This window comes from Antrostomus carolinensis, unplaced genomic scaffold, assembly GCF_000700745.2.
Source record: "Antrostomus carolinensis isolate BGI_N321 unplaced genomic scaffold, ASM70074v2 scaffold15022, whole genome shotgun sequence".
NCBI lineage: Eukaryota > Metazoa > Chordata > Aves > Caprimulgiformes > Caprimulgidae > Antrostomus > Antrostomus carolinensis.
In genome coordinates, this window is record NW_010300294.1 from 33,785 (window position 1) to 46,143 (window position 12,359).

At 44.2% G+C, this 12,359-nt stretch overlaps 1 protein-coding gene across 2 annotated transcripts in view; it reads left to right on the forward strand.

Moving 5' to 3' along the window:
• The window catches only part of ARHGAP24 (Rho GTPase activating protein 24), a 35,254-nt gene extending 30,165 nt beyond the window's left edge, over positions 1-5,089 (forward strand). For both annotated transcript variants that reach the window (XM_010163100.2, XM_010163099.2), the window contains exons 6-7: positions 1,695-2,763; positions 4,347-5,089. In XM_010163100.2, the coding sequence (XP_010161402.1) occupies positions 1,695-2,763; positions 4,347-4,590 (1,313 nt within the window). In that variant the 3' untranslated portion in view covers positions 4,591-5,089. The remainder of the gene's footprint in view (positions 1-1,694; positions 2,764-4,346) is intronic.
• Positions 5,090-12,359: the final 7,270 nt, after the last annotated feature.

The following is a 12,359-nucleotide window of genomic DNA, read 5'->3' on the forward strand; positions in this document are numbered from 1 at the left end:
TGTGTGATTTTGCCTTAGCAAACAAACAAGAATACCAAAAAAAGATGCTGTCGAGTAGCCACGTTGAATTGGCTCTTAGTAGTTGTATTTTAAAAAGGTGGGGTATAAATATCCAGAGTATTACGAAGGAATTTATGTGAAACAGTGTTGCACAGTGGGAAATTATTGATTAGAAGAGCACAGAAGGCTTCTGAAAGCTCTCTAGGAGCTTAAAAATGAGGTGGTTATTATAACTACCTTGACCTTGTTCCTGAAATACTCTTAATGATCTTTAATTAGAGTCTGCTTAACAAAATAGAGTTGCACATCTTTTTTACCCCAAGTCCAGTTATAAAGGCTAGTGTGTAAATTACAGTGCAGTCAAGTGCTGTGCACACCAAGGGGTTGTTCTTTATGAGGAAAAGAAGCCATTTATTACAGCAAGTAGCAAGCTGTGGTCCTGTATTAGTTCCATACTGTGCTGTAACGTGTCATAGTTCCCTGGCTGCATATAGTCTCGCCCCGGAGCGGTTAAAGGCATTCACGTGAAATTCATTCTGTCGCATTACTGCCCCGTTTTGCTCCAAAAGACTAAAACATCTGTGTTCCAGCAACACAAATCCCTCGCCTGCCCGTTTTCTCTTGAACTACTAAATGCAAGTGCTGTGCCAGAATAAGACTTTCGGTTTTAAAAATGATCTCCCCATTGAGTTGAAACACATCACTTAGGGTGATGTTATCCTTTGCTACTTGTTATCATCTTCTGTGGTCTTCCCAGGATGCAGTTACTGTCACAGTAAGAGCTTCTTGACAAAAGTTCCTGTTCTTAGGGGGTCTGTGAGACCTGCTGGCTTGCTCTGATGGAAGGAATCATAGAATGGTTTGGGTTGGAAGGGAGCTAAAAGATCATCCAGTTCCAACCCCCCTGCCATCAGCAGGGACACCTTCCACTAGACCAGGTTGCTCAAAGCCTCATCCAGTCTGGCCTTGAACACTTCCAGGGAGGGGGCATCCACAGCTTCTCTGGGCAACCTGTTCCAGTGTCTCCCCACCCTCACAGTGAAGAACTTCTTCCTAATATCTAATCTAAACCTCCCCTCTTTCAGCTTATACCCATTTCCCCTTGTTTTGTCATTAACTGCCCTTATGAAAAGCCCTTCCCCAGCTTTCTTGTAGCCCCTTCAGGTACTGGGAGGCCACTAGAAGGTCTCCCTGGAGCCTTCTCTCTTCCAGGCTGAACAGCCCCAACTCTCTCAGCCTGTCTTCATAGGAGAGGTGCTTCAGCCCTTGGATCATCCTGGTGGCCCTTCTCTGGACTTGTTCTAACTGCTCCATGTCTCTCTTGTGATGGGGGCTCCAGAACTGGACGCAGTATTCCAGGTGGGGCCTTACAAGAGTGGAGTAGAGGGGGAGAATCACCTCCCTCGACCTGCTGCCCACGCTGCTCTGGATACAGCCCAGGACATGGTTATTGGCCTTCTGGGCTGCGAGCGCACATTGCCGACTCGTGTTCAGCTTCTCATTCAGAGGTGGTGCTGATCTGGCCAGGTAGCCAGAGGCATTTCAGGCATGTTAAACATGATGGAAGCATTGTGTAAATGTTTGTATAAGCTGAATGTTTACTAAGTATTTGTGGAATCTGCTGGATAAAGCATATTTACACCCCAAAGAAAACAGGCCATTAATGACCACGTGCTCTCGGTGTCTCCTTTCAGGTACAGTAGTAGTCCAGCAGCTAATGTCAGTGATGATCAGCAAACATGAAGAGCTGTTTCCCAAGGATGCAGACCCTCAGACGGGACCCGAAGCGTGCAACAACAACAATGAAATGCCAAAGAAAGCGACTGCGGGGCAGCTACAGAACAAAGAGAACAACAACACCAAAGAGACAGCAGTGAGGCGCTGCTCTTGGGACAAACCTGAGTCTCCCCAAAGGGGAAGCATGGACAATGAGTCTCCAACTGCTCTGCCAGGCAGCAAGACAAACAGCCCCAGGAACAGCATCCAGAAACTAGATGTCACCAGAAGCCCACCACTTATGGTGAAAAAAAATCCTGCTTTTAATAAAGGTAGTGGCATAGTCACCAACGGGTCCTTCAGCAGCTCCGTGGAGGGCCCTGAGAAGAGCCAGACCTTACCAAACTGTCCCCTGCAAACCAGGAGAACGTCATCCCTGAAAGGACCGGTGACTAAGATGGGCACACACAGCGTGCAGAACGGAGCTCTGCGGATGGGTGTTTCTAGCACAGACGGGCACAGCAACACCCTCAACAGCCGGACCCCGGGCTGGGTGCCCAACGGCTACGTCACACTGAGGGACAACAAGCAGAAGGAATCAGTGAGTGAGTCAGGCCAGCACAACAGGCTTTCCACCTACGACAATGTCCACCAGCAGTTCTCTATGGTGAATTCTGATGACAAACAGAGTGTGGACAGTGCCACCTGGTCAACATCCTCATGTGAAATATCTCTCCCTGAGCACTCCAACTCCTGTCGTTCATCCACCACCACCTGCCCTGAGCAGGACTTTTATGTGGGTAACTTTGAAGACTCTGTGCTGGATGGACCACCACATGAAGACCTTTCTAACCCGGGTGACTACGAGAACAAAAGTGACAGGAGGAGTGTGGGGGGCCACAGCAGCCGAGCCACCAGCAGCAGCGATAACAGTGAAACATTTGTGGCCAGCAGTACTAACAATCACAGTGCTTTGCACAGCCTGGTCTCCAGCTTGAAGCAAGAGATGGCCAAGCAAAAACTAGAGTATGAGACAAGGATAAAAAGGTAAGACCGTTTGGCTCTACCATCTGACTGCCTTTTGCAGAGTAAATCCAACAAGTTTCCCCTCTCATGACTTACTAGCAGGTTGAACTAGCTGCAGTCACTGGGTGCTTGCCACCGAGTTTCCCATCTTTCAGTGCTGACACACTCTGACATTGCTTCTGTGATATCATCATCCAAAGGGGTTTGTTTCAGAGCAATTGATTGCCATGGTTGTGACACGCTGTCCTATTGGCATCAAAAATAAAGCCAGAACCTTGTGATTCTGTAGAATCTAATTAACAGAATGAGAGGGCTCTCAGAGTGTTTTCATTAGTTGATGCCTGTTCTCCAGAGACTGAGAAGGGCAACTGGGCATCACCTTTCAGTGAAAGCAGTGCCGTGGCTTATTCCACCTGTAGTTTTGGGGACTGGCAGACTGCTGGAACTCATTTCCAGAGTCCTCCTTCCTCCTGAGACCGTGCTGCATCTGGGAGTTACCTCTGCTCACGGTCCATCTGCACACTGCTGCTGTGCCTCAGCCTTTCCTTCAGAGCTCAGGTGCCTCAGCCTTTCCTTCAGAGCTCAGACATGTTAAGGAAGGTAATGGAGAGCCGTGTCTTTGTCTACAGATAGCGCAGACTCTTCTTGCACACAATGAGGTTGCTAGGGTGGATGGCCATAACATCAGTGAATAACCTCCAGGTCTGGGCTTGGCATTAACTAGTGCACAGCAGTGCAGAGCTGAATGCGCTCTCTTTGTAATAACAGTTCTTCAGTAAAGCTGTTCAGGACTTGTCTTCCATTCTCACCTCTGCTGCACAGCAGCCCTTTGCATCAGTACCTCTGGTGCTGCAAGTCATAGCTGGATCACAACATGTGAGAGCTACTAGTAACAGCAGCTGCCAACGGCAGTGCAGTGTAAAGAATATCGTGGTCTTTCTCCCGCATCCCTATTTTCAGCATAGTGGGCAGTGTAGTAGAGCACTTCTTATAATGTTGGAATATAATATGCATGATGACTGTGTGTTTAGTACCACTAGGATTTCTAATGCTTTCCATTAGAAAGCCAGATCTGAAATAGGGTCAGTTTTTTATACAAAAACCACATTGATTGCAGGTTTTTTTTGTAAATTGTTGATCCATATTTGCAAATAGCTACAGCAGATAAATCAGCCCAAGCAAGGAGATTTAGCAATGAAACAGAGTCATTCAGGGCATTATTCTCACCTTGTAACTGGCACTAGTGCGACTACAGCAGGCGACGGGTGTCAACACTTCCAGAAGTAAAAGGAATACTTAGCCTGTTCCTGGAGAATTAGATGGAGCTTGTCCTGGCTCACCCAAACCACCACACAGCTGTTTGCTACTGTGCACCTTGCCAGTGGCTATTGTTAGGCATTTTCTAAATGAGCTACCGAAGAGATTGCCCTATGAGAATGGTTCATTGATGAAGCCATGGTTTGTAGATACACCTCTCAAAAAATCAGCCTGAGCTTTGTAAATGAAAAGACACGTGTATGAATTTCTTGGTGGTGTGCATTTCTGCTTGAGTGAGTGAGGAGTGCTGCTCAAGAGCTGTCTGCTTTTATTTCATTTTTTTGCAGCTTGGAGCAGAGGAATCTCACCCTGGAGACAGAAATGATCGCCCTGCACGAAGAACTGGATCAAGAGCGGAAGAAGTTCACAATGGTAGAAATCAAAATGCGTAATGCGGAGCGGGCCAAGGAAGATGCAGAGAAGAGGAACGATATGTTGCAGAAGGAAATGGAGCAGTTTTTCTCCACTTTTGGAGAACTGACAGTGGAGTCTCACAGACCAGAAAGAGGCAACACCATCTGGATCCAGTGAGCACTGGAAGTGTAGACTGTGGGACTTTGAGGAAGGGCTGGAGGGTATTATACTGTTATCAGGTGGCTGGTCACCTGTCTGAGGCTAGTACTCAACGTAATGTTATAAACCCTTGAAGGAAGAAATCGTACAGACATTAACCACTCATATCTACAGTGTGTACTTATCAAGTTATACTCTTTGAATGCTTCATGAGACTACTGTCAAGTGTTACAACTGGATAACTGTATATAAATTTAAAAAAAAAAATCACCTTAGAGAGCAAGAGATGTATCTCAAGAAATATTTTAATGCAAGTCTTGTATTTAAACTGGTAAATTGAAATGTTGTTGCAATCAAGCTTTATTATCAAGGCTTTTCTCCCTTGCACTTAACATAATAAGCTATTTTTGGCATTGTGTTACCATCAGCTTATTTTGTATATCAAATGTTTTTTGTTTTTGTTTTTTCTTGTTACCCCTCTTGCTGGGGAGTGAAGATAAACAGATATGTTAAGGTATATGTGCCGATGGTTAATCCTGATTTGTGTTGCTTCTAACAAACCAACAGGATGAGAAACAGCAGTGTGCTACAGGCAATATAAAGCAGTATTAATTTAACAGAATTGATGTCCAGGGTAGAAAGTACCAGGGCACTCACATTGTAAAAGCCAAATGAGGATATCAAGTCATCAAAACTGGGGACAATGGCAAAAGGGTAAACAGCTGCTTGTTTGGGAGCAAATGTGGGTGGCAGAGTAAGAAGATGGGAAAGGGGAACTTAAGGGGAAGTCCATCAGATGAGCAGAGCTTTCTGGGGTACCCTAAAGAAGCCCTGTGCCTGATCACTGCAGCTCAGAGCAGTTGTTCTGACAGTATTTGCATCTGACTTACCTCTGTCCTCTTGGTGAAAGTGGGTCCTTTTTGTAACACTGGTGAAGGGGGACACAGAGGGGATGAACCGCACATGCTTACAGCTCTATCAGTGTGATGGGTGCTGAAAAAAAAACCGCAAAAAATTATGTCCAGCATAGAAATTACCACAACAACTGTGTAACAAATAGCAAATAAGGAAGAAAACACACCAACGTATTCACCACCCATATTTACAGTGTATATTAGCAAGTCACCATCCTGTCTGAATGCTTCGTGAGATTCCTGTCACTTGTTATAACTGTGAAAGTTCTCAGGCTCTCGGCATCACCACGGGAACACCCACAGGGAACACCCTGGAGCCTAACAGCACGTAGAGTGCCAGTGAAAAAGAAACAGCAAAGCCATGCTGTAAATTAATAGTTTGTTCAGCACCTTTATGTATAGTAATTATAACTGGTATTTTCTACACCGTGTTAAGGGTTTTTTTGTTTTTAACTATGCATTCAGGACTGCAAGCTGTATTGCTGGAGAGGGTTGTTGGGATGCCTTGGCTTCCCTCTAGTGTCTCTTAAATATATTGCAATCATTTTTTAATTCCAGTTGACAAAGAACAATGCAGGTAGCCTCAAAAGAACATTCTTGGTTTGTAGCATGTATATTAGACAAGTATTAATTAGATGTGGGAATTCTACCAGGAAGCAGGTAGTTTATAAGGTTTATATTTCAGAGAAGTATTAACTCACCATGGAGCATTACTCATGGTGCTAAGGGATGTGTTATTTGTGAACAGTGAGGGTGAGAGTCCCCAGTCAGGGCGCCTGGTGCACTAATTACTGGGAACACGTCTGAAGCACAGCCAGTCTGTGTGTAAATTGGAAAGAGTCAGACAGGGAGAGATCAAGGTAATAGGAAGGAGCGTGTTTTGTATCACTCAGCAGCGATCACAAGATGTCCCTACAATGATCAGAGAAGGAAACATTACTTATGTTAATTTTGATTTTTAAATTGAATGAGAGAGACCTTGATGTCTGATGCAGTAGGCCTCAAAGTCAACTCACAATTTCAGCAGTATCTGACACCTGTGACATGACACCAAAGTCTGTGAGATAAGTATTTTCTTAACTGAATTAATATTTTTACACTAGCTGTACACAGTGGTCCCTGCAGCAACATCCTGAGGTGGAGAAAGTCCTGCTTTCAGAGTAAGCCAAGTTTCTCGTTTTTCATTTCCTCTAGCAGTCCCTATATTGTTCCAGCTCTGTAGCTCTCTTAAAATTTAAAGGAATACACAATTCCTAAGGGCCTGTGTAAATGAGGACCTAAAGCTGAGTCACGTGGGCATGGCAGAAGGTGGGGAAAGGTACTGCTCCAAGGTTATCAGCTGACACAATGGCAAAAAAGGACAGTTACTTGATAAATTTTTATTTCTGGTACTTGTTCAGAATTGACAAGGGATAGGAATTTCATGTCCACATCTGCCTCCAGTGCCCTAGGCTGTACAATATGCATGGGAGAAGGGAATGTATTTATAGTCCCTGTACTTAGCATTCTCTGTTCCATCTCCATTATCCTTGATCTTCACAGGAACTGGCTGGAGGCTTCCAATGATTTCTATGTGCTGCAGGCTTTCCTTTCTTGTTTGAACAGGCTTCTTTGTACACATCTGTTTCTGAACTCATATTATTTGGTCAGTGATTGCTTCCTGAGGGGTTAGTTCTTGGTCTATCCCAAAGTCTACCCACAAACTACAAGAATGCACTCATTTCAGCTCTGATTCCTTGATGGATTTAAAACCATTCTTGGCGCTGCTGTCACCTTCCAGCCATCTATTCCTGTACCCTACTTAGAGGTCTTGTCACTGAGCTCATCCCACAGTGGTCCGTTTCCTGGAGCTGAACCTGCATGAAGCTATTCTTTGGGTTAGCTTTCTGGTGGTTGAGGTCTTGGTGCTGGCTCATTAAAATATCAGACAAGTTCACTGTAGCTAGGTCATTTGGAATCAGCTTAAACAGTCATGGTATCACACTGTTAAAGTACCTCTGAATGCTTCTTTTTGGAAGCTCATGTTAGGCAGGATTTGTCTGAAGCTTGATTTTTGTCTAGATTTGAAGCTTGTCTTCACATTTGAAAAGGTATTCCAGTCAGTTTCTCAAAGGATGCTCAAATTCCAGTTATATGGCTAAGTACTGATATCCCAAATTCCCTGCTTTGCAATCCAGGACAAGAATTCACTTCATTGTTTCTGGTTTCTGCAGAAGTCATCTAGACAGACGGGGAAACTTGAGGAGGCACAGTGAACTTAAAAAATATTACCAGCAATATACATCAGCTCCTATCACAATCCATCCAAAGTATCCCACTCCTCTCCTCCTGTGAGGCTTTATTAGGCTGTGGTGATAAAGTTTATTTATGTCCTTAATGGTCGTCTTCACGCTCCTATTATTGTCCTACCTACTTCTTTAATTCTCAAAACCATGCTCCCTCTCATGCAGTGGAGTGGAAAGGGCCAAGAGTTATTAATGAGATGAAGGTCACAGCAGACTGATCCCAAAGGCTCTGAAAAAAACCTTGTAAGGATTTCATGCAGTGTATTTGTTGATAATTGGATATGTCATGAAGGTGTTTTTTTCAGGAATCTTACTGTTAAGGTATTGAATGAAACTGAGGCTAAAGCCCAGACAACTGGTTTTATCAGCAGTGTGTGCGATGGAACAAGTCATGTTCTAAGGCCAAGTTGACAGTGTTACCTACTATGAGAGGACACGAAGAGAGTTTCAGGTATCAATTAAAAAAGGTGTAATAATAAATTTGCTTTCACCTCTTTCTCACAGGTGTTTCTGTGAACTCCCAAAATTAATAATCTGTTGTGGGAGTTCACCAGCCAGCCCCAAGCTGAGAAGGGCAGTTAACAGCTCAGCCCTTCTAGCACGTTGTCACTCTGCCTCGTGCACGGTGCACAACAGACAATGCTTTTACAATTCCTCAATACAGTTGATGAAAAAAAAATATCTCAGAGCTAATCAACCTCTGGTCCAATAACAGGGTATGATTGCTTTAGATTCCATTCAGAAGTGTAAGTTCAAGACAGCCCAGGCACTTTAAAGCAGGCTGCCAGAATGCCACAGTCAGGGGACAAGAGAGTAAGAGAGGGAGGGACGGGATTAACACTTCCTGCTGTTAATCCCATCTCTGGCCACGTCATCAGAGCACTGTGGTGGGTGACGATGCCCTCTGTGCCTTCGCACACAGCAGACTGGAATAGTGGCAGACACTCACAATATCTTTTAAGTACGAGATTCTGCTGTTTTGCTCAGAAATGCTTCTGTCTTCATGTCTGTTTGTGAGAATCCTGCTCTATGCATTTGGAGTGTGCTCCAGTGCAGCAGAATAATTGAATTTACTACACTTCTTTGCTACATTTTTTTTCTTTCAGCATCTCATAGAGCACGTTTCCCAAATGTATAAATTAATAAATAAAATGTTATGATAAGCAAAACTGGTATGTTAGGTTTTCATAAGAATGAGGAGGAAAGGAGCTTGCTAAGATTACCACTCTAAGATCAGTAAGCAGTACTTGATCCAGTAGTTAAAGTGAGCGTCCAAAAATTTTTCAGAAAGATCCAATTTGCCAAAAGGAATGAATATGTAACAAATATTTATTGTATAGCATCCCTGGAGGAACAGAGGCGGGGCAAGGAGACACTGACTCATCAGGTACACTGATTTGCATGTTCTGACAACCCAGTCCAAACAGTGAGTTGCCTCTGGGGGCTGTACGCTTGAACCCTTCCTGGCTGAGTGAAACTCCTCATTAATTTCCTTTCCTGTTCTGAATTCCCTCTGGAGTCTGTCCATTGAAGAGGAGAGCGCCTGCAGCCTCTCTGTGCCCCTGGCAAATCTTCAAGGAAGTGGTGGGAGAGCAAAAAGGGGAGATGGGAGGAAGGAAGTGAACAGGTACTTGCGATGTGGGCATGCAAAACTAGAGGAAACGGGTGAGATGAGGAGAACAAGGAAGTGAATACACCTGAAATTGCCATGGGTAGGTGGCAGTAATTTGCCCTCTGCTAACAGCATTCTTTCTGAAAGCTTGTGTCTACAAAAAGGTCACTACAGTTAGTGTTCCACTATTCTTTCAGAGCTTTTTCCTCTCTAAATTACTTCCTGGACTGACACCAGTAGCTAAGGTCAACTATTTCCCAGACTGCCTTCCTTGCTTTTATCAGTCCAGTGTGCTAACAGTGAGAATTCACGTGGAGAAATACCTAGCAAAGCTGCTGCTGGAGGAGCAGAGTGCAAGGCAGGGAGCCCAGGAAGGTCAGAGGTTCCCTGGGGATTACACCAGCACTCGCTCTGGGAACTGCTAATGGCCCCTGGACTGTTGTTCAGCATCTCTAGAGCAGTGCTTAGCAGGAAATAAAATTACATACAGCAGATGTCCTGCTGACAGAAATTGCCATAGCTCTACAGAGGTTTAGGAACCGGTGAGAGAAGCTCAGGTGGCTTCCCTACTAGGCTTTTGGAAGCTGTCATAATGTGTGTGTTTACAGTTAGCCTTGGTGGTCTAGTTTTGCTGGAGAAATGCTTGTCAGCAATAAAAAAAAAAAAGGTTTATTTAGTATGGCAATAATAATGGAGAGTGCAAAAAAATTTTGAGGCCAGAAAAATGAATGTGATGCAAATATATTCCTCCTTTTTTCCCCTAAGGGATCCAGGATAATGAGCTTTACATACAATGCAATTCCATTGCTGAATCTCCTAAATGCAAGAATGGAAAATCCTTTCTACCTCTGTGTGTATTGCTCTCTTCATGCGAAAGAGGTTTAAAACAATTCATGGTCAGCAGGACTTTATTGTGATGTTTAAAATAATATTATGAGCTGTTTGAACTACTTTTATAAGCATGGCTGTAATTTTTTAACTGTATACTATTTAGGAGGTGGGTGACTTGGCTTGAGACCAAAACAGGTAGTTCTGAGCACTAATATTTTCTCTGTTGTTCAGGTCACAAAGGCGTGCTCTTTATTTTCCAACCTTAGCAGCTAACCTTAATAATTGGACAAAAGAATATTTCTCAGTTTGTTTTTTTAAATTTAATTTTTATTTTTAGGTTTAGATTGCTGAAATGTAGTCTACAGTTAATTTGAAACTATAAAGATTGTTGTATGTAGTACTACTTGTGGGGAACTACAAAGTTCCCCACACTTTGTAACAGAAAGCTCTCTCCAAGTCTTCCTTACTGCTAAGCTATGCCAGTAACTGGTATTTTTAATTGCACGTTCTTTATCTCAGGCTGAACGACAGCACCTGGATTTTGGCTGAGCAGGATGACTAAAGCAGTGCTAGCTCTTCCTGTAGCCACTTTTAACCTAGACTGAGCACTCTGGTGAGGTTTTGCTTAATTCACTCTTGCAGATGTGGGCTTTGTGTAATAGTGAGATCTTATTCAGAGAGTTGTGTGAAAAAGTTGCTAGTTAACACCTACCTAATTCCATAATAGTTCCCAAGTGTAGGCATGCCCTAGTACTAATAGTGCATGTGGATAATGGAGATATTTGTATAATTTAGTATTAATAGTTGACTTAATTGATATTCTTCTGTCTGACTGAAGGGACCTACATCAAAGGAGGCTGTAAGGGAAAGTAAGCAGGGTATGAACCACGACAGAAATGAAGCATCTCTGGAGGCAATTCCAAAGGCCATTAAGAGAACAGTTCATGAACTGCTAATCCATTTATGTGCTGCCAGCCAGGCCTGGTTTTCCCAAGGCCAGAACCTAAGATCAAAAGCACACTAAGCTGTTAAAAACCTTGCCTAACAAGGAAAGAGGCGGAGAGCTGCTAGTATCAACTCAGGAGGACCTGCTAAGTAAAGATGGACAGCTTTTGACGCGCTGGAGACAGCAGGGGCTAGGTAAATTTGCAGTACTCTGTAGGACCAGGGACACTTACTAGCTGAGGTTGTCAGTCCGTTTGATGTCCCTGTAGAGCTGCAGTCCAGGCAGTGTGCTGTGTGGCAAAGCAGGCTTCACTGGTTTGGGCACATAGCAGCAGTCAGGTATTGCTGTGCTAATTCTGGAGGTGGCTCGGTCCATGCAGAACCAGCTCCAGGTATCATCAAGCTCCTCAGCATTTCAAGCTGGGGTGTCTTGCATTCTGGGTCCCCCAGTTCAAGAGAGATAGGGAACTTATGGAGAGAGTCCAGCAGAGTGCCACAAAGATGATTAAGGGGCTGGAACAACTTATCTTATGAGGAAAGACTGAGAGAGCTGGGTCTGTTTAGCCTGGAGAAGAGCAGACTGAGAGGGGACCTTATTAATGTTTATCAATATCTAAAGGGTGGGTGTCAAGAGGGTGGGGCCAGACTCTTTTCAGTGGTGCCCAGCGATAGGAAAAGGGGCAACAGGTACAGGCTGGAATACAGGAGGTTCTGCTTAGACATGAGGAAATAATTCTTGACTGTGAGGGTTCCAGAGCACTGGCACAGGCTGCCCAGAGAGACTGTGGAGTCTCCTCTGGAGATATTCCAAATTTGTCTGGACGTGATCCTGTGCAACCTGTTCTAGGTGAACCTGCTTTGGCTGAGGGGTTGGACTAGATGATCTCCTGAGGTTCCTTTCAACCCTGACCATTCTGTGATTCTGTGACATTCCTCAAACTGTACAGCTGAGGCCCGAGTGCTTCTGCTCCTCTACGTCTCTCTCCTTAGCTATATGGCCATGGAAGAAAAGCAGAGGCAGCTGGGCTTGAGTGTGCTTTGAAAGAGGTGGTGGGTAGAGAAGGGAGCAATCTATCTGCTCACTTTACAGGTAAATTAATTTTTACAGATAAAATGATTTTTTACTGCACACATTTACAGGTAAAGGAAATTTGTAAGGTACAGTTTTCCGTAGCTGTATCGGTAGGTTGCCCAAGGCAC